The 23,140-nt window shown below is 31.4% G+C and overlaps 1 protein-coding gene, 1 long non-coding RNA gene and 1 pseudogene across 2 annotated transcripts; all 3 read left to right on the top strand.

Annotated features, from left to right (window-relative positions):
* The first annotated feature begins 313 nt into the window (after positions 1 to 313).
* On the top strand, positions 314 to 1,978 carry LOC134277107 (uncharacterized). Its single transcript, XR_009994196.1, has 3 exons — positions 314 to 505; positions 1,089 to 1,154; positions 1,669 to 1,978. It is a non-coding gene; the product is annotated as an uncharacterized LOC134277107 (long non-coding RNA).
* Positions 1,979 to 4,220: 2,242 nt separating this feature from the next.
* LOC134277106 (uncharacterized) lies at positions 4,221 to 6,797 on the top strand (annotated as a pseudogene).
* A 13,313-nt stretch (positions 6,798 to 20,110) lies between these two features.
* Positions 20,111 to 21,843, top strand: LOC134277111 (tripartite motif-containing protein 5-like). The gene has a single exon (XM_062759394.1). The coding sequence runs from the start codon at positions 20,125 to 20,127 to the stop codon at positions 21,841 to 21,843; it is 1,719 nt and encodes a 572-aa protein (XP_062615378.1). The 5' UTR covers positions 20,111 to 20,124.
* Positions 21,844 to 23,140: the final 1,297 nt, after the last annotated feature.

Genomic DNA, 23,140 nt, shown 5'->3' with positions numbered 1-23,140 from the left:
AAAAGTAAGTTATCTCCTAACAATTTTTTATAAAGACCTTTAATTCATATTGTTTAAATATCCTTTCATTACGGTTACAGGTTCGTATGAACTTATTTTTATAATACTCTCATCACTTGTAATTGTTTAATTAATGCATTTCGCAAACCTACATAATGTTAGTGATCTGTAAGTATATTTTGGATAAATTTGTTACTCATTGGATGTAAACATTACAATTTACATGTTAGGCTAAAGGCATCTTTTTGTTTTGACTTTTGTTACGTACTGAAGTAGAAACCCTGTATAGCAGTTGGCGTTTTATATGTTGAGATCGTTTATCAAATCGATTCTTTCATCAACTTAATGACAAATGTTTGTTTTTATGGCCTATAGATGCATTCAACTTGAGTTCACTGTCACAGTGCAGCTTTTTTATGAAGTCCACGAAGCCCAAAGCTGATAAGACTGGCGATTGATCCTAAAGCTGATTCTGACAGACGATTGCATCATCACAGTATTAAAGGTAAAAAATATTGCAATAAAAAATGAAAGTGTACATCTGTAATGACTCCTTTATGACAAAATATTTCTTGATAATTTCTTTTTGTTCCTTTATAATTCTACATTGTTTGCACGGCTTCATCAAAAATAAATTCAACTCAGTAATATAGAAGTTTTATTCTACATTATGAAACAATTTTAATTGTAAATGCACTTTTAAAATATGGAAAGTATGAATAGAATTTTCTTGCTTTAAAATCTATGAAACTATACAATTACTTCAGGGGGTAAAGTAAATTGAATTTTTGAATTTCAGCAAAAAAATAATAATAACAGTGGCAATTTAACTTTCAAGGTACAAATACATGTGCATGTGCATGTGACTATGTGTTGAAAGTACATCAGATAGCTAATCCATTGAATATTTACATCTATGTATTCATTGACATTTATAAATTTTTTTCCAACACTAGAGAACCTACTTTCAGGTGAATTGTAAGATATTTAGGACAATTGAGAACCTACAAACTTGTACTCTCTCTTTTTGTAGTTTAAGTTTTAGTCATGCTTAGGAAATATCTACTGTGTGAATATTTGTTTTACAGGTTCAATATACAGTCAGCCTCTCATAAGAAAAAATCCACAGATCCAAGGCTTGCTTCAAAGTTAAGGTAACTACACACTGTTTAATAGACTTTGTTATATTCTTCCCAACAAAGTCTGGGATATCCTGGAATCACAAAGTCTGTTTTTTCTGCCTATTTGTGTCATAATCTTCTTAATTTTTGGCAATTTGAATGAATATATACTATTTGAACATTCCAAATTCAATTGTCAAAATTAAAAAAATTGCTTTTTAATGATTTTAATATGAAGCATATCTTCCAAAAGTGTAATTGTCTTGCAAAATTCAATTCAATTGTCAAAATAAAAAAAGATGTTTTTTATAATTTTATTATGAAGCATATCTTCCAACAGTGTAATTGTCTTGCAATTTACATCATAGGATTCCAAAAAACACCTTGTATAACATATAAAAAATAGTTTTATCTCATATCATATCTGTGTCGGTGAATTGGGAATACATTTGTTTGCTGATGATAAGTTACTTTAATATAACTTCACTTGTAGAATTGATTTTGTAATTTTAGAATCATTTTATTTTTATTTTTGAAATTTTTGTAGAGACCATTCTGTGCCACAAAGAAATAGTTTAGGAAGGGGAGAACTGGTGGATTTGCATTTTTGGTACAGTTCAAAGAGATTTTCAAAATGGTCAGATCAGAGGGAGGACAACTGAAAATATTGAAAGATACAGATGGAAAAAGAACAAGGAAATATATGGAATAATTATGAAATGGGGAGGATGTACACAATTTTGTCTGAATTTGTCCTGTTAAGATTTTCCATTCTTATTTGTATGCTGGACTATCAAATAACTTGATTTTTCATAAATTTACAATAGAGAATACATGGCAGATGTTGTTGCTGATATTTCAATTTTGCTGTGGACACTTTCATGTCATATGGTATTTTTATACAAGTTCATGACCTAATAATGTTATTCATTTGTACATGTATAAACATTTAACCACTCAATCATTTTGCTGAAATCTTATAATTTGTACTCATTTTAGAATATGTTAAATACATGTATCGACAAATACTACTGACTTGTTTGTATATTTTCTAGTTTAGAAAGTACACTGTCAAAAATAAGTTATTTCTCTTGATGAAAGTAATTTTATCAAAAAAGTTGTGTAAGCATTATAAGATATTTTAAAATTTGTAACCAATGAAGATATATCATTGTAATGTAATGAATTTTCATCTAAAGCATAAATATCTGATTTATGAATGTGTACAAGAATGTGAAAAATATTTAAGGAGAACACACATAAGTTTTTCATATGATTTACATATGATGCTATTTTCATATGATTCTCATATGTAAATGGCTTGAAACACACATAAGTGTTTCATATGATTTACATATGATGCCCTTTTCTTATGATTCTCATATGTAAATGGCTTGAAACACACTTTAAACATTCATATGTGAATCATATGTAGTTATTTTCATATGATTCACATATGTGGATCATATGTAAATCATATGATTTGCTTCATATGATTCACATATGATGCCCTTTTTCTATGATTCTCATATGAAACCAATCATATGAGAATCATATGATAGTCATATGAGAATCATATGTGGCTAAGTTGCCTGTGTAGTAATATGGTTGATCATGAGTTCAAAATAAATTTGTTTTAAATTGGTATAAATATAAATTGGTTTTATGCTATTTTTAAGGATGGAAAAAATTAATGTTTTATCTGGAGAAAAAATTACACAGACTTGAATGAGAAATGCATGCATATATCTCGTACACTCTGAGAAATTTTTTTTTTCCGATTATGGGATTCCTGATAATAATCTTTAGCCGACATTGTGAGTTCCAGGCGGATTTCTTTGCCAAGTCTCTGAGGCATGCCAAGGAGCTGAAATCGGCTCTAGTCAAACTCGATAAAGACAATCTAGGATTTCCGGTCACGGACTGGCTGTACTCCATGTTTAACTTCTCCCACCCCCCTCTGTTAGAGAGAATGAAGGCGCTTGAAAAAACAGATTAGAGGAATATTTTGATTGAACTTTGTCTCAGTGTTTTTTTTATTATTGTATTGATGAAAAGGTGAACTAATAAATAATGTAAACATGTGATTATTTTTTTTTTTTAAAGTGAATAGTTACTGATGAAAGAACAATTTGTGCTTACAATGAAAAGAGATGAAGCACCAATAAGTTTTCTTTACTCAGGTTTTCATATTGATTTATTTTAAATACACATTTGACCCTGTATTTTTATGAACACTTTAATCATGCAATATATATTTATACTTAATACATGGGCTAGGATTTGTGGGGCCTAATAAGTGTGATTATAGTACTGTATACTGTAAAAAAAACTCCTGTTGCTTTCTAAATTACATTTCCATTATATAATACCCGGTATTGAAAAAAATACCAGTGTATTTTTCTAATTGTGGCATCCATTTAAAAATAAATTAGACAAAGGTGGATCCAGGACCGGTGCTCCCCCCATTCCCATTTCAAAATTTTAGTGTTCAAAACTTGTATGTCCATTTTCCTAAAATCAAGGAAAAACATCTCTTATTTGTAAGATGTTGTCAGCTTCCATGGACTTCGCCCCCGGACACCCCCCCCCCCCCCCCCCCCAAAAAAAAAAAAAAAATTAAGACCTTGCCTTACACACACTTGGGGCTTCCGTACAGCCACCCCACCCCGCCTTCTGCTACGCCCTCCGTTACGAAATTCCTTGATCCGCCACTGATAGATTTGTGAACACACACAAATTCATAAACATTAACTTCTGCTTTTTATTGGAGGAACTGACAACCTTATAATGAGCTATTTTTGATTCAAAGGATCAGATATCCATTTCCTAAAAATATTTTAATTTTTCAGTCACAAGATTTATCTATTGATTGTATAAGATATGCTCTTCATAAAAAATGTTAGCAAAACCATTTATTGTGTTTAACATGTATATTAATGGTATTGCGCACAAAAATTTAAATGGTCCCAAATCAACCATGCAGCACGGTATACGATTATTTACATTTGATATCCTGAGCAAGTCCGTATTTAAATTGACATCTATATTATCTCCAACCAGGAAGTAAATTACAGATCTCGTTCAAGTAGTCTCACCTGGATTCTCGTCCTGACATTCCTAAGCCAGTCTGTCAACAAATCATTAGAAGGTCAATCACGAAAAGAACACTGTAGGTATAAATATATTTCGTTTATTTAAAATATCTTTTTATGAATTTACAGATGCTTTGGGATTTAATTTGAATGCATCTAGAATGACACAGTACAAACATTTGCAGATAATTATAGCCCCGCCCCTCGAAAACGAAAGTTACATATAATTTCTTTAACAGTTTAACTTCATATTATAAATCTGTCTGCCTCTCTGCCTATGTGACTCTCTCTCTCAGTCTCTGTCTGTCTCACTTGATTTTCCGCAATTTTTTTTTTATATATTCAGAGAGCTGATTTATTTATATGTGAGTGGACCTTGATTACCTTGATAAGATCAGATCAAGTTTTCATTTTGTTCTTCTTCAATGTTCATTGGTAGGAAAAGTGCAAAATTCGTGTTAAATCGTTAAAAAGTGGAAATTTCATATTTTGCACAAATTCCATTTAAACTGGATGTGTGTTATGATTATACATGTTAAGCCAATGACATTTTGACAAGTGTAATGTCAGTTTTAGAAGAATAGAAACCTAGATAGTTTCTGTTTGTTTGCCAGAGAAACGAAAACTTTATTATCTAGGCCTACATATTTTCGAAGAAAATATAGAATTTAAAAAAAATGAATTTGTACCTATAGTCTAAAATTAAAATAGTATTATTCATCAATTGATGTATAAACATGTATTTACGAAGATATGTTCTTCATAAAAAAGGATTTGTACAATTTTTCTCATACTTTTATACACGATATTTATCTCTTTAGATGGCATTATCCAAAATGGATATTCCTCTCCGAGCCCAGCATTTTTTGGAGTGTGAGATGGAAGAATGTGAAGGAAACTGTGAGTTCTACTGCAATAATTGTCATTTAAAATTATGCAAACAATGTAAAGGAGAACATCTAAAAAATCCCCAAAAGAAAAACCATGAGGTGGTCCTTTACCAGCAACGCAAAAGACAGCTTCCTGTGGAGAAATGTGAGATCCACCCCACTAAAGATGTAGACATGCTCTGTGAAGAATGCCAAGTTCCGGTGTGTTCCAAATGCGTCACACAAAAAGAACATAGGGGGCATTTATTTACTGATCTGGAAACGGTTTATGCAGAAAAATACACAGTCTATCAAGAAGAAATCTCTAAAATCCTCGAGTACTTTCTCCCTACATCAGAAAGTTTACAGAAAGAAATTAAAAAAGATTCCTCGGAAATCAAACAGATCATGGACAACATCAGAACATCCATGAAGACTGAAGGCGAAACCCTGAAAAGTCTGGTGGACACTGTCGTATCTGAGAACATGAAGCAAATAGATGAAACAGAGCATTCACTGTTAGAAGATCTAAAAGCCCAAGACAAGACATTTAATGATTACATCATTTATCTTAATAACCTTGCCAAAGAGCTCCACAGGTGCCTGTCCTCGACAGAGCCCCAGAAATTACTCTTCGAGAAGGAGACAAACATTCGATCCATACCAGAGACAACAAAACCAATCATACCGGGATTTACTGCTGGTCAGTACAGCAAAAGTGATGTCTCAAAATTACTTGGTAAAATACATGTCCCCAACACCGAAGGAGAGAAGAGAGAAATCAAGTCCTTGGAAAGTGTTAACAACACAGAAATGAAATCTACTCATAAACAGATGAAGAAAGAAAACAGAAAGAAATCTGACATGAAACAAACATTGTCTCTGTCTGCCTCTGTCAAAAAGGTCAAGGAGTTCAATGTACCAGGTGTTGATGATGTATATCACGTATCACTAGATCAATCAGACAGACTCTGGATCAGTGATGATGACAGTAATCTTGTCCAAACAGATCTACAGGGGAATGTGATACAGAAGATAAAAACCTGTGGTGGATATGGTTATCACACTGTCACACAAGATGGGGATCTGATTTTTACAGACCTAAACAAGAATGTTATTAAAAGGATAACACAGGATAACAATATCACTGAATTCATTAAAACTGGAGACTGGGAACCACTCAGCATACACTCCTCCAACATCAACGGGGACTTACTGGTGGGGATGGAGACAGAAGAAGAGGCTAAAGTCACCAGGTACAACAAGACAGGAAAAGAACTACAGAACATACAGAGGAATAACAAAGGACAGGAACTTTATAATTATCCATTTAACATCACAGAAAACATCAATGGAGATATCTGTACATCAGACATTAATACGGAGGCAGTAGTGGTGGTGAATAAATCAGGACAACACAGGTTCTCCTACACAGGTCAGGAGGTCAGGGTTCACTCCCTATGGAATCTGTACTGATGTCCTCGGTCACATCCTGGTGGTTGATGGACAATATGAAAATAACACAGTTCATCTCCTTGATCAGGACGGTCTGTTCTTGTCTCTATTAATCACACGACAACAAGGGGTAGAGTTTCCTCTTAGTGTATGTGTGGATGATGAGAACAATCTCTATGTGGGGCAACTTCTTTCCAAACCACTGAAAGTGTACAAGTATCTCCAGTGATTATTATTGTTTTATAAACATGCATCATGTGCCAAGTATTAGTGATTACTAATTGTGTTAAAGTTTATTAAATGATGATTTTTTCCTATCATGATAACTTTGACTGCATATTTTCTTTAAAGTAAATGTGTTTGGTCATCATTGTGTGTGCTATCAAATGATCACTTAAAATTACATTGTTTTGAATCACATTAATCGACATAGAGTAATAGAAATTCCAACCATCTCTGTATATTTTCATATTAGCTTTATCATATTAAAGAAATATAAAGAAATAAACATTTTTTTTATTTATGGATGATGTACGTACTGTCCTGTCCAAAAGATTTTTTATGTGAATTTAATTAGTTTTGAGACAAACATTTTTACAGTATTATTTAGACAATTGTTCAGTAGACTGTTTAAATCTGATCAAAATTGATGTTCCACAGTATCATTAATGGTGGATATTTTAACGTTCAGTATGAATTCATGCATTTGTCTAGTCCACCTGTGAAGGGTCTTCTGTATCCATGTTGCAGTTGTGATTAATGTAATTTAATATAAGCACTGGGTGTGAGAGGGATAATCATTAGGTTACCCCCTTCTTTATTCTGACTCATAACCTAGAGTTTGTGAACAGCGTCGCCCCCCCCCCCCCTTTTTTTTTTTTTTTTACATTTTTATCACTGAAAGATATATACATGTAAATAAACAAAGTAAATCGAAATCCACTCAGTGCAATTTTTTTTTGCCTCTGAGGCATGAAAGCATTGAGAACATACGCAGATCCCGGGGGTGGGGTGTGGGAAGTGAACGATCCGATTTATGAAATGCAGTGTTTACATTAGATTGTAAAGTGATAAAATTGGGTACGAAGCCCCCCCCCCTTTCTTCCAATGTTAAAGGATTTTCATATCTGTACATGGGAAAGGCGTTTTGTTGTTGTTTATGTGCGTTTTTTAATCATATGTCATTATAAAAGAATCGAGTGATATATCATTTAGCTTCTTTGGCTATGAATACAAGTGAAAGTGAATACAAGTAAAACAACTCTTTCAATGCATGCACTTGGTCGAAGAGACCTGTCAAAATTTTGTTAAGGTCATACGCAACGTAGTTTGATCATTATTGGGTTCTTCCCTGGAGTTGAAGAGTTCCACTAAAAGAAGGATTTGTATGCAATACTTTAAATGTCTATATATGGATTTATACACCTCTTCTAAAACAAATTTGATTGGAAAAAAATCTGGATTTTTTGTTTTGTAATTTTTGTATATTTTTCTTTGAATTATGCCAAAAAAATTATAATTTGATATCTTCCAAAAAACCCTGGTTATGCATGCTGATTTTTTGTCTATAAACATCTGATGGCACTTTAATCTTAAATTAAGAATATCTCGAAAAGTTATCAGTATGTAAGGTACGTTGCGTATGTCCTTAAATGCGAAATTATTGACGCTTAGCTCGAAAAAATCCACTCCTTATATATGAGAACGTTTCCTGTCCAGAGAGACTCGCAGAATTTATGGAGTGGCTCTTTATGCCACCTGTATTAAAAGCAAGCAGAAACAAACACAAACCAGTTTATGACCGATGGAGTTCAGTCCCGGTTGCTGTTTTATACATTCGAGCTGTAGTTGTTCACCAAATTTTGCATTGCTTTAAATTTTCTAATATCAAATTAAGTATTATACTGTCCTCGACATTCTTCACTTTTTAATGCCCATTAAAATCATGTCGGATATCTTGCATAATCTCTGAATTCTATTTGCTGTAGCTTACTTATACAAACTGACTTCTGGTGACTTCAGTATAATTGATTGCTCCTTCATCCAAACAAAATCCTTGTATATCTTTTGATAACCATTTAAACAACCGCGTTCTAATGGATCATTGTCTTGAAGCCGTACAGTTGAAAAAAGTCCAAACCTTGTGGCAAGCATCTATAATCTATAAGTAAGACCCCACAAAGTTTTGTAGATGTCCTATAGCGACCACTCTGTCTGTCTTTCTGTTTGTAATTCTTTCGTCCATTTTTCCCAATAACTTAATTATTGACCAATGAAGTTAAAAATTTTATGTTGGTTAAATAGTATAGGCAGTAAGGCATGATCTGATGCTAATGTGTGTGTCAATCTCTACGTTTTCTTTATATAAGAATGAATAGGTAAAGAGAGTAAACTGTTGAGAATATTCATCCCTTTAGCTATAAATCTTTTGGTTAATTGGTTTCTTCCTGTAGAAATAACTTTTTAATCAAGTGTAGATAAATTAATTTGCAACAAATTACATTCTACTAATATGAAGTATTATTCCCAATGTAATCATACGATAACATACTAGTACATTAATTATTTTTTAGGTCAAGCGGTCGTGGTTTGAGGAAAAATAATTGGTTCGTTGGGATATTTAGAATTTGATATTCCAAAAAAAATGTAATACTGCAGTTTTAAATTGTTTAACATTTTTTTGGAAGTCATGGATCTCTTTATACAAAAATAAAGAAAAATAAGTCCCAAGAGAAAAAGATGTTGTAGTTTGACGATTTATTCAATTCACAGAAAAGAAAACAAGAACTGAAAAATTGTTGTAATGTTTTATTTTCCATATGATTTTAAACTCCCAAAATAATTTTCTTTCTTGTGTATACAATTACAGCAGCATTGCTGAGAGAAATAACAATTTCTATGTCAAAGATTTTAAAAATATTATCAAGAACATTATTCAAGGATTATGTGAAAGAATGTGTTGGATAATTGATTGCATGTTGCTACCAATCGTATTGTTCATTTTGTAAAGTCAAAAATGAATATAACAAATTATAAAATGAAAATATATGTGTAAATGAAAACTTTCTTAAAATTGGAAAAAAAAATATTCTGTACAAAAAATCCGCAAACCCTTAGATTGTAGGTTCTTGATTTTTCCTTTTGTAAGACTAGGATTTGAGTAAGTATGTATATTTTTCCTAGATACATGTATACAATTTTGAGCGCTAGTCATTCAATTTCAGGCAAAAAGAATTAACGTTCATAAAAACTAATATTCAATGCTTAAAAATTTATTTTAAAAAGTAAAAGGAACAATAAAGTTACAGATATTTTTTTTTAAAAAAAATATATATAAAGGCTTTTAATGTTTCTAATCATTCATTAACCATTTGTTTTCCTCTCAGTTGTAACAATAAGATATTTTAAAATAAAATCAAAAAGAGCATTGTAGAAATATTTGATAAATTTATATAAACATAGTATCACAAAAATCATCATTAACCATTGATGAATAAAATAACTTGTCTAGCGAGCAGAATTCCGCCATGTTAGCAATATTACAAAAACTTGTACACAACTAAATTTCACATCTTGAAAACAAAATGTTATTTCAGCGAAGGTATCTTAAAATTGAAATGATTTAAGGAATCGCCGTCTAGTTTAATTCATGGATCAAGCACTGTCATCAACGATAGTTAGTCATGTGGAATAATTTGCATGACGGGCGAAGTCCGTTATGCATACTATTTTAATATTATATTATCACACGTTTCCAACTATCGTTGATGTCCTTGGCATACCCCACAAACTAAATAGCGACTGCTTATACTTTCATTTCATTGTGAAATAAAATTTTAAACTTAGATTCAAGGATATTGTCTCATACATGTAGATTGTTAATTACACGAAGCCTTCCATGTCAATTTCAATAGTCTTCGCCCACTGACGTCCAGCACAAAGAAAGCCACATGAGATATACGTGCATATGTCTTAGCTCCTTACCTATCGCTTGGCGAAACTTAAATTCCGATTAAATTATCAAGTTAAGAAATCATCGCAACTATGTTTCAAAGAGTTATCACAGAGAAAACAAATAGAAATGAAAATGTTTTAAAATATTTATATATAAACGTATTCCTCGAAGTTGTAGAAACATTCTTTTAAATATAAAGTGATGAAAATGTAAGTTTAAATTACATCTAACATTTCCTTTGAAGTACGGCTTATCCTTCTGCAAATCAAAAAAAAAAATCATGATTTTTAAAATTACTTTGGCTTTTTAAATATTTCCTTTTAAGCAAAACGATTAAAGATTAAGACAAAGATCGGAAAATAAAATTCATAATTATTTGTAAACAAATGAAAAATTTCTCAATCAATTCTAAATAAACAAATTCTTCACGATACTCCTTCAAAACACAAAATACAAAATAAATATCTTAATTCACAGAATAAATACTTTTTTTTCAATTCTCAAAGGAAAAATATTGATTAAAAATTGCTAAAGCCTCTTGACAATGTTAAATTGTCTCAGAAACTTTCACAGTGAAAAAACTTATATATCGTATTTAAATATCTATAATATTTCTAAAACTTTCCTCTATTATATTTATTTACACTTGAACTTATAAAATCTACATAATCCAAAACAAATGACGTTGCTTGGCCGAGTATAACAACTACATCATTTACTACTACTAATTTTTTTGTTAAAAGAGGGGAAAAGAGATATTTGACTCTTTGACCAAAATGTCTTTGTTATATATATCATTAAAAATAAACAGAGAAAAACAAAATAAATTCTTCATTTGAGTTAAAAGAGCTGTAAAACTCCGTATATGGAATGCACTTAATATTTTTTTTATATAAACATTTATATTGAGTAAAAAGATCAAAGGCAATTAAATGTGATGCGTGATACCAATCCCTCCAAATATTGATAAAAGTTAAAAAAAAAAAAAAAAAACTCGTAGAACATGCTTTCTTCTACGTAATAGTTGCACATGTTTGATAAATTTTGAATAAAAGTAGAATAATTATATTAATGCATAAAGTGTCATTCATTATTAGATAATTTAACATGAAAACAAAATCTAAAAAACAACAAGTTAGATAACTGCTGAGAATAAACCCCCTTTAAACTATAAATCCTTGGGTTAATTGATTTCTTCTTGAAGAAAATCCTTACAAATTCAAAATATCAATCAGAAGTTTCTTTTATATGAATAGTTTTTAATCAAATGTAAATAAATTAATTTGTAAAATATTACGTCCCATACTTATATGAATTGTCCCACTGTCATCATCAAATACATGTAATATACTAGTAATTGGATTTAACCAAGAAGAAGAGTCTAAATCAAACAGACTTTTAAAATAGATAAAGGCTTGCGGTTTCTCTATATCTCTTCATGAGAGAAAAAGTATAGTATCCTTGAATTAATTAATTTTTTTTTATCACATCACTTACCGGTATTTTCTTGTGGTATATATGGTTTGAGGGGGGATAGGTTCATTGGGATATTTAGGATTTCATATTTGATAAAAATGTAACACTGTAGTTTTCAATTTATTATTTTTTTGAATTCACGGATCTTTTTATGCTACTAAAATAAAGAAAAATAAAACCCAAGAAAAATTGATGTCGTAGTTTGACGATTTATTCAATGCACAAAAAAGGAAAAAGATTGAAAATTTGTTGTAATATTTTATTTTCCATATTATTTTAACTCTCAAAATAATTTTAAGGTGGCTCATTACATGTACAGTTTATTTCAGATTTCACTACAGCACCACTTATAATGTAGATGTCAAATATCCAGATGGGGGTATTGATATCATAAATATTTTTTATAGAATTTTTTAGTTTTTGTTTTATTTTAGTGAAATGTTTTATTATTATTCACAGAATTTCAGAACTTTCAGTGTCAAATGATGGGCATCTTCTTAAGACAAGTACACAAAGTGAAAATACCCCATAATACCTAATAATAATTTTATTAGAAAAAATAATTTTCTCCTAGAAAACAATTAATGTCATTATCTTTTTAATCTATGCATAAAACATTTTAAAAATTTGTTCTGAAGAGACAAGGAATGTATTTCAATGAATAACATGTGTCAAATTGAATGAAGAATGTTTAAACGAAATGAAAAATTCAATTTAAAAAATATTTGGTATAAAAAGTCCACTTTCGAGAGTTATCTTTCCTAAATAGCCAAGACTCAAAACACTATGGAACGTTTGACATTACATCTAAAATTCAGAATAAAGCTTTAAATTGCCAGAGTATACATTTAAAGTAATACACGCCGTATGGATGCCGATTTGTATGTGAAACAAAATGATTGAATGATTTGAAACACATAAAGTGTAATGAAAAAATAATATTTCCACAAAATTTAACTTTAAAACTCGTTGTAATAACAGAACAATAAAGCAATATCTGCAATCAAGAATTCAGTCTTTTCATGAATATTGATAAAGGAAGTGCGTAAACAGTAGGTCTAAATATAGACACGTATGTCCACGGGAAATTATAGACAACGAGGCACGTTGCATTTTGACAACGATTATTAATAAAAGGTTAATATGCGTCATAACAGAGTATAGATTTTTGAAACTGATTACATTTAAAGATAAGTTATATTAATAGTAACACGCCATCCATGTCAAAAGTGAGTTGTATCTCAAAGGGCTTACCTCGTTTTCTTGACGCCGTGTATGTTTATCAATCTAAAAGTAGCGACGGCGTCAAGTGGTGGATTTACTTAAAAATAGACATTATTCTCCTTGCAGGATAATAAATAATTATAATTTGATAACTTTATAACGAATTTTATTTAAATGGTGTAATTTACAGCATTTTCGTAACTTTAATTGGTAAACAAAATATATAAATTTCCAGCCGTATTTTAAAATGGCGCACGTTATAGCGTATATTACTTTAAATCAATAGAAGAAATATACTAATTAACACCAACACAGTAAATAGCGCAATTAAATAAAATTTTAATTTCAACAAGGTTGTAGATTTTAACTCGAACTTCCTCCATACATGCATGTCAGTGATTGATAGAGTTCACTGCATGCATGGCTATGAAATTGACATTACTTGTTTGGCGAAGAGTTGACTGTTGCTTTCTTTTGTTTCTGCCTAAAAGCAATTCTTCTTGGTTTATGCAAAATGAATCCGTTACTTTGTTTTCACTGTTTACAACACCGCATGTTTCATCTATTTTTAAAGCGTTTTAAAGGTCAGGGTCATATTATAGAGGTACCTATACAACTCGTCCCCTGAGCAAACCGGTCGACACAATGGAGGTTTATTTTTTTGTGTAGTACGTCATCAAAAAGTGGTGTAATGAGCCTCCTTAAAGCATTGTGTAACAATGGCAGTAGCATTGCTACATGTAGAAGAAATAAACAATTCTGTGTCAAAGAGTTTAAAAATATTAACAAGAACACTGTTTAAGGAATATTTATAAGAATATTTTATATGATTGCTTGCTTACCGGTGTATTTCTACTTATCGCATTCTTCATTACGTATAGTAAAAAATAAATAAAAAAAAAATAAATAAAATAAAAAAGAAACAGTCATAAATAAAACTTGGGAAAAAGATGAAGAGTCCTGTACAAAAATCCGCAAACTCCTATAGACTGTAGATTCTTGATTCTTTTTTCTCCCTCGTTTCACTCCTCCGCAAATAAATATTTTCTTGACTAATTTATTGAAAAACAAAGAAAAAGAATATACTGTAGGATTGTTGCGCTCGTTACAAATCGCATTTTTATTCAAAACATACAAATCAAACTCTTAAATTTTTACAAGATAAACAATGCAAGGGCTGGGAGGGCAGGGAAAACCAAAGACACAAAACAACCTGCGATTCTTTGTAACGAACGTCGCATTAATCGAACATTCGCCGGTAAAGTATTTATAGTAAGTGCTGCATCGCTCGTGCATAAAAAACCAGTTTTGTTAGATACGAAGTTTCAGGGAGAATACCGAAGTAAAAACGTAAAGAAATAAATTTCCTTTTTAAGGATTTAAGTGAGTATAAACATTTTTTCCGAGATACATTAAAGAAATTAAGTGCATAAAAACTAATATTCAATACTCAAAAATCTTTTTTTTTTTTTAAAAAAAAAAAAGGAAAGGTAACAATAAGGCTACACATTTTCTTTTTAGAAAATATGTGAAGGATTATAATGTTCTTCATCATTCATTAACTACTTTCTCCTCCCATTGTAACAATAAGACATTTTGGAATATTTTTAAAAAAAAAGAGTGTTGTAGAAATATTTGATAAATTTAAATATACATAGTATCACAAAAATCATCATTAACAATTGATGAATAAAATAACTTGTCTCGCGAGCCGAATTCCGCCAATATGGTTTTTCAGTTTAGGTATCTTTAAATTAAAATTATTTCAGGAATCACTATCTAGTTTAATTTGTGGGACATGCCAGGACATCAACGATAGTTGTTCACATGGGATAATTTGCATGAAGTGGGAAGTCCCTTATGTACACTATTTTAATTGTTAATTATCATACATGTATTTTGTCCCTATCATACCCCAAATCTAAACAGTGATTTCTTACAAAATTTGTTTATATTTCTAAAACTTTCCAATATTATATTTATTTACATTTGAACTAATAAAATATACATAATCCAAAACAAAAAATGACTACAAAGAAAATCAACTACATTTTACTTAATTTTCTGTCAAAAGGGGGAAAATACATATTTTAGTTTTTGACTAAATTGGCTGTGTTACTTATTATTAACAATAGACAGAGAAAAAAAACCAAATTCTTAATTTGAGTTTAAAGAGCTGTAAAAATTAGAATCCCTTTAAGGAATGAGCTTAATATTTTAAAATATACAGCTCAACGCACTTTTAAGCTTACTTTGTTTTTCGCACAAATTAAGGTAACATTGTTGTAATAAAAACTACCATTTTCGAACTGCAGTACAATGGCATAACCCTTCGTAATATTAAATATATAATATCAAGCATAAATGTCTTTTAAAATTATTATCTTAAGTTTCCAAAGTGGATGTTTTAAAGGAAAATTTATAAATGAATGGTAGGATGTTTCGACTACACGATTCTACCATAGGTTTTTAAAAATTGTATAAAACGAGCTTTCCTTGATCCCATGAAGTTTAAATTTTTAAATTTTGTTCTTAAAGACGAGTTAAAAAAAAACTTAGCTCATTTACCATACTTCTCTTGGTTTCGTCGAAATGTAGCACCGGAAATGGATGGTATTGCAAAAGGAAACCATACTTAAGGGTAGGATAATGAAGTATTGTTTATTTTTTTGAATAGTAAATTCCTTCTATGAAAAAGAAAATTCTTCTGCATTTATGGTTTGAAACGTTAAAATTTTGCAGTGGGATGAATCTTACATGGTTCTATATTTTAGAAATTGACTCCACCTCATTAACATCGAAAGCAGTCAATCAGATGAAAAATACTATTACCACTCCGAGTTAAAGAGTCAACATGTACAGAAAATACTAGTTACAGTAGCTGTACTGTACCCATGTCTACGTTTCAACAGCTCTTGTTTTCAAATAAATGTATAAAATGTTACAATTGGCAAGAAACTACAAAAATTCAAATGAGAATAGTTGTTATTTTTCAGTTATGAAAATATCAAAGGTCTACCAATTGATTTGTGTGAATTATGTTTCAGTAAATGAAATAAAAATGATGTAAACAAATACTTTTAAAATGTATTTTGTTGTCTCGATACACAATATTATATCATAATAATGTGACCTTAATTTGTGCGAAAAACCAAGTGCGCTGAGCTGTATAATACATGTACATGTATATTTAGGAAGAAATCAAAGTAAAAGGGCAATTAAATTTGATAGTGGGTTCAATTACTTCAAATATTGTAAAACATATAAACAGTTTTATTGACATAGATATGTGGAGCTGAGACTGAAATAGATTTTCTTTAAAAAAAAGAGCAATGTTGATAGTTCAGTATTAGGATCCAAACTGACAAAGAGGTAAAAAATAAATCGCAGAACATGCTTCCTTCTACGTTATAGTTGTACATGCTTGAAAAGACGTTGAATAAAAATATACATTTTTAATGCATAAAATACCATTCATTATTAGACCATTTAACATGAAAACAAAATCTAAAAAAAAAACCAAAACCAAGTTTTTAGTTATGCACAATATCCTTCAAACTCTTCTACAGTACAGCTATGATAGCAGCATTCGCATACAATATTTGTGTCTCCATTTCGCTTCTTAAAAGGAACATCTTTTGTCCTCTTCATGACATGTGTTACCTCCAAGTCGCCCGAGAGAAATGTGAGTGCTTTCTCCTTGTTCGATAAAAACTTTTTGATGAATGACTTCCAAGGTGAACGTCTTGAGCTTAAAGATGGATGATTGGGTTTAACCCCCTTCCCCACAGTCACGCATTTTAACGCATATACCGTTGCCCCACAATCAAGCATTTTAACGCATATACCTTTACCCCACAATCACGCACTTTAACGCACATTGTGCTTTTTAACGTTTTCTGCCCTGATACCACGTAAAGTTTTGATGATATGACAATAAATGATAAGATAATGATTTTTTTAAATTCCATTCTGATATATTTCGCAAATAAGAATATTTTTCCTCGTTTTAATATGTCCGATTCGTTCGATTTATAAGACGAAACTTGGGGATGCGAGACAAATTAAGAAGGTCTCTCTTTTGACACTAAATAAGCCCACCACTTGAACCACTGGGTTGGTGATCTGGTTGTAACGTCCCTTAATATTGTGTGAGATGGGAACTATGATTCAGAATTTATCAAATTCTACAAATGAATTTTAATGTAAATATTTGATAAAAATGTGTGCAAAAATCGACAGAAAGAATTGATAACATTACAAAAAAAAAAAAAAAAAAAAAAAAAAAAAAAAAAAAAAGAAAGAAGTTATTTCATACTTATACAACTGAAGAGAAAAGAGGTTCTGTTCATAGAATAAAGCTTTGTTTTTAAAATTTACATTTAATCTTATTTCCTGTTCGATTGAAATTCCAATTCGTAAAAATACAATTTTATTGTTTTCGCCTTACACAGCAATAAAAAAACAGACACAATTGGAAAGGGAAAAAAACCAGAGAAACGACAATATCATATTAAAAAAGATGTAGGTTAATTCAAATTTGAATGATTTCATTATCAAGTCAACGTGTCCAATATTTATAAAAAAAAAAAAAAATGTCGTACTTACTCTTATATATTGATTTTCAAAACATATGTTAATGTACATGTATATAAAACAAAGGGAAAATTTTATGCAAGTAAACTATATACTTGTTTGATATTTTTAAAACAGGGCCGGACAAACAATGTTTTTTTTTTATTGCTGTATTAGAGATTTGTTATATCCTCTCTGATTCAGCTGCGAAGGGATAATAAGTTATTCATCAGCTGTTGTGACAGTAAAAAAAATGAAAACAACATCCTTCAATTTATGAACATATATTGTCAAAGGATACAGTCTTAATGTGTTTATCTCTCACTATCTCCCCCTCTCTAATATATGATATGTAATATAAAGTATATATGTACAAGTACAATTGTACTTAATAGCTAGCGAGTCTAGATGTATTAAGTTTTGCTTATTTCGAAACAGTTTGTAAGTTGTAAGTCAAATATTTTTTGTGTCTGAAAGACGTGTACTTAAAAAAGTATTTTTTTTAAATATAAGAACTTAAGTAACAAATCGAGGTAAAAATTACATAATATTACAATGAATAATCTTTTTAAGTAACTTTCACGGAAGCATACTGCAGATATTCCCTTCCTGATCGGGAGGTCCGGTTCGGTTTTCTTTCGTCGCACCGAGTTACATGTAGACCGAAGACGTTAGGAATTAAGTAACTGTTTCTTGGCAAAGATGTCCGTACTATGTAATGTAGAAGTGAAGTCGAGGGTCCTTAGGGTGAGACCTTTAACCCGAGGTGTGTCATGAGGTATTGGCACGATAAAGAACCCGCAGTGTTAAATCGGTCTTAATACCTAGTATACATGTTCAAGAATAAGCGATCAAATCTACAAGTGATATTGACATTTTTTATTTGATTCAGTACATATTTTGAATAATTCCGCAAAGCATGCTCTTATTTTTTTCGTTAAAAAATGAGGCAAAGAATTCTCTGAATCAGCTTGTTCTATTAAATGATTCTGCATTATGAGGTTATCAAAACTATCTTGTAATAATAACAAGAATGTGTGCTAGTATGTCAATATTTAAATCGGCATATATGTTTACCTGTCACTAGGAAGTAAATTACAGATCTCGTTCAAGTCTCACCTGGGTTCTCGTCCTGACATTCCAAAGTCAGCCAGCAGAGTCATTTATAAGTCATTCAGGGGAAAAAGATGTAGGTATGGTTGAAATATTTTATTTACTTAAAATTCATTTCAATGAATTTTGATTTTGCTGATTAACGGATGGTTCGGGATAAATTGAAAAGTTACAAACACCACGCCCATCGAAAACCAAATTTATTTTTTTTTCAATATATTGAGACTGTCTGTCCGTCCAGCTGCCTGGTGGTTCGACTGTTCCTTTGTTTTTTGGTCTGTTTCTCTGCCCGTCTGACTTGTTTTTAAATCCCGCTTTTTTGCGAAATGTTTGCAGAGGTGATCTATTGATGCGTGTCGGGACCTTTAAAAAGTATAGACACAGATCAAGGTAGCATTTATTTTCTTTCTGCAGAAAAAGATTAAAATTCGTGTTCAATCCATAGCAGTCTTACTGAAAAAGTACAAAGTTCATGCTATGCAGATATACCACCTAAACCTTGAGGTGTGTTACAGTAGCGGATCCAGAGGAGGGTGGGGTTACTGGGGTTGCACCCCGCCACCTTTGGATTTGCAAAAAAAAAAAGAAAGAAAAAGAAGAAAGTTCGAATTTTTTTGTTAGTGTTTGTACTATAGAAGATGTTCAATGAAAGGCTAATGTTGTAATGTATAAAGAAATTCAGTTGTGAATACAAAATGAAACCCCACCCTTTTACAAAATAAGATTTTCGGGTTCGGAGATATATTTTCTTGTCTTTTTCAAAAACTTTTCAGGTAATGAATATAAGTACTTTTTCCCGGGTTGATCAACCTCCCATTTTTAAAAACCATACTCCACCCGGTATCCCATTAAATTACGTTTAACTACATGTATGTGTAAAACGTATGTTATATTTACTCTTTTCCCCTTCAACCTCTCCTTTGAAAAATCCCTCACCCCCACCCTCCTTTGAAAAATTTTTAGATCCGCGCCTGTGTTATGATTTTTAATTTTAAGCTAATGTCATTTTGACCAGTTTAATGTTAGCTTCTGATTATTTATCAGTTATTTTCAAATTTTCAATATGTGAAAACATGCACTTTTAAGAATATGGATCTTTACCTGTAATTTGGGAAAAATCTTTTTTCTTCCTCAAATAATCTATAAAAAACTGTACGTATATTCATTACAAATTGAAACTTGTACCTATTTTTTCATAACTTTTAAAACAGTGTTTATCTTTTTAGATGCTATTATCCAAAATGGACATTTCTCCCAGAGCCCAACATTTTTTAGAATGTGGTATTGAAGAATGTGAAAGAAACTGTGAGTTCTATTGTAACAATTGCCATTTAAAATTATGCAAACAATGTAAACGTGAACATTTGAAAAGTCTAACAAGAAAAAACCATGAGGTGGTCCTTTACCAGCAACGCAAAAGACAGCTTTCTGTGGAGAAATGTGAGTCCCATCCAACTAAAGATTTGGGCATGTTCTGTGAAGAATGCCAAGTTCCATTATGTTCTGTTTGCGCCACACAAAAAGAACATCAAGGGCATAATTTATTTACTGATCTGGAAACAATTTTTGCAGAAAAATATGCAGACTTTCAAGATGAAATCTTTAAAATCCAGGAGTACTTTCTTCCTACATTAGAAAATTTACAGAAAGAAATTAAAAAAGATTCCTCTGAAATCAAACAGATCATGAACAACATCAGAACATCCATGAAGACTGAAGGTGAGACCCTGAAAATCCTGGTGGACACAGTCACATCTGAGAACATGAAGCAGGTAGACCAGATAGAGCATTCCCTAACAGAGGATCTAAATACCCAAGACAAAATCATGGATGATTACATCACTTATCTTAATAACCTTGTCAAAGAACTTCATATATTCCTGTCCCCTGAAGAATCCCAGAAATTACTCTCGCAGAAGAAGCCAAAGATCCGATCCATACCAGAGACAACAAAACCAGTCACACCAGAATTTACTGCTGGTCAGTACAGCAAAAACGATATCACAAAACTGCTTGGAAAAATACACGCCCCAGACACTAAGGGAGAGAAGAGAGAAATTAAGTCCATGGACAGTGTTTACAATACAGCAATGAAACCTACACATAAACAAATGAATGAAAACAGAAGTAAATCTGACGTGAAACAAACATTGCCTCTACCTGCCTCTGTCGCCAAGGTCAGGGAGTTCAATGTACCAGGTGTTGAAAGTGTATACCATATCTCTATAGATCAATCAGATAGACTCTGGATAAGTGACAATAAGGGTAATCTTGTCCAAACAGATCTACAGGGGAATGTGATGCAGAAGATAGAAACCAGTGGTAAAGGTGAAGGTTACCACACAGTCACACAGGGCGGGGCTCTGATCTTTACAGACAAAGACAAAAATACCATCAATAGGATAACAAAGGATAATAATTTCACTGAAATCATTAAAACTGCAGACTTGAGTCCACTCAGCATATACTCCTCCCACATTAACGGTGACTTACTGGTGGGGATGTGGAAGATTGGAGAGGCTAAAGTCACCAGGTACAATAAAATAGGGAAAGAACTACAGAACATCCAGAAGGATAACAAAGGACAGGAACTATATAGAACACCACACTACATCACAGAAAACATCAATGGAGATATCTGTACATCAGAAATTAATAAAGGTGTAGTCGTGGTAAACAAATCTGGACAACACAGGTTCTCCTACAAAGGTCAGGGGTCAGTATTCCGTCCCTATGGAATCTGTACTGATGTCCTTGGTCACATCCTTGTGGTTGATGGACATTTTAAAAATAACACAGTGCACCTCCTTGATCAGGACGGTCAGTTCTTGTCCCTATTACTCACACAACAACAAGAAGTGAAGTATCCCCGTAGTGTTTGTGTGGATGATGAGAACAATCTGTATGTGGGACAATTTCTCACGGACACATTGAAAGTGTACAAGTATCTCCAGTTATAAGTATTGTGTCATTAACATGCATCATCCCACCTGTCAATTATTATTGACGAATCTACAACATATTGAGTGTGATAACGTTTATAAAATGATATTCTTTTTCTGCCATAACTTTGATTACTTATTCACCTTACAGTAGAATGATCGCGTGGTCTCTATTTTTGTTAATTCATATCAAATTGTTTTGAAATTGCATTGTTTAGAATCACATACAGGTATTTTAAGATTGACATAGAGTAATATAATTTCCAACTATCTCTGTATATTTTTATAGCTTTATCATACAAAAGTATTTTTGTTTCAATTTTGAAACAAATTTTTTCTGTTTATGGATAGTATAGCGTCCTGTTCCTAGGGATTTCAATGTGAATTTAATTTGTTTTGAAACACATCAAATTGCGTTTTTATGTTGTGTTATAAAAAATTTGTTCATAAGACAATTTAATAATAGATATTTCGCAGTGTTCCACATTATCATTGACCGTGGTTTGTGACGATGCTGAATTGAGGAACACATGTATTCATGTTGAATATATATATTTGATAAATGTAATTTTCCATAAGCGTTGGGAGTGAGAAAATAACTTTATTCTCATTACCTTTGGTGTTTATTAACAGCTGTGTCCCTCTCCTTCATTTGTCTCACAAAAAAGTTATATTAACGAAAAAAAAAAGAAATTCTTTTTCCTCGATTTCAATTTATTTATTGCCTCTAATAAATAGAAGCATTTAGAATGTAAGCGGCTCTGGGACGGGGGGGGGGGTGTCGGTCGGTTCGAAATATGAAATAAAGTTGGGGTACATTAGTCATTAAAGTTACGAAAGTAACTACGAAATCCCCGTCATAAAGGGCTTTCATGTATGAATAGGAAAAACATTAACATTTTGTCTTGTTTTTGTTAAGCGTATTTCGAGTGTCAAAAAAATTCTGATTTCTTTTAAAGAAAGCGCCTCCTCCCTCCAGAAAAATCCTTGTCTTGTTCCAGAATGAAGGCTTAATTAGTCTGACGCACCTATCATATGTCACATACTACATCTACTCATAATCAACGCATGCATTGTAGTGTCTGTTATTTAAAAATAAAATCGAGACTCAGTGATATATGTTACCATAATTAATTTTTAGTTGCTTAATTCATTTCATCTGGTTTGCCTACGTCACATTGACCTACGTCAAAAACGTATCATCCAGTAGATGTTATGTTAAGAATATGAACAATTTGAAGTCGTCTTTAAGGGAGAGATAATCTTGTTTTACGCGCTTCGCGGTTTATAAAGCATATACTGCACCAACCAAGGT

This window comes from Saccostrea cucullata, unplaced genomic scaffold (genome assembly GCF_032062105.1).
Source record: "Saccostrea cucullata isolate Sc308-1 unplaced genomic scaffold, CSIRO_AGI_Scuc_v1 ctg2458, whole genome shotgun sequence".
Lineage (NCBI taxonomy): Eukaryota > Metazoa > Mollusca > Bivalvia > Ostreida > Ostreidae > Saccostrea > Saccostrea cuccullata.
This window is presented reverse-complemented; position numbering and strand designations above follow the sequence as displayed.

Coding starts and splice junctions, on each gene's coding strand:
- LOC134277111 (XM_062759394.1), top strand. CDS start 20,125: ATGGACATTTCTCCCAGAGCCCAACATTTTTTAGAATGTGGTATTGAA.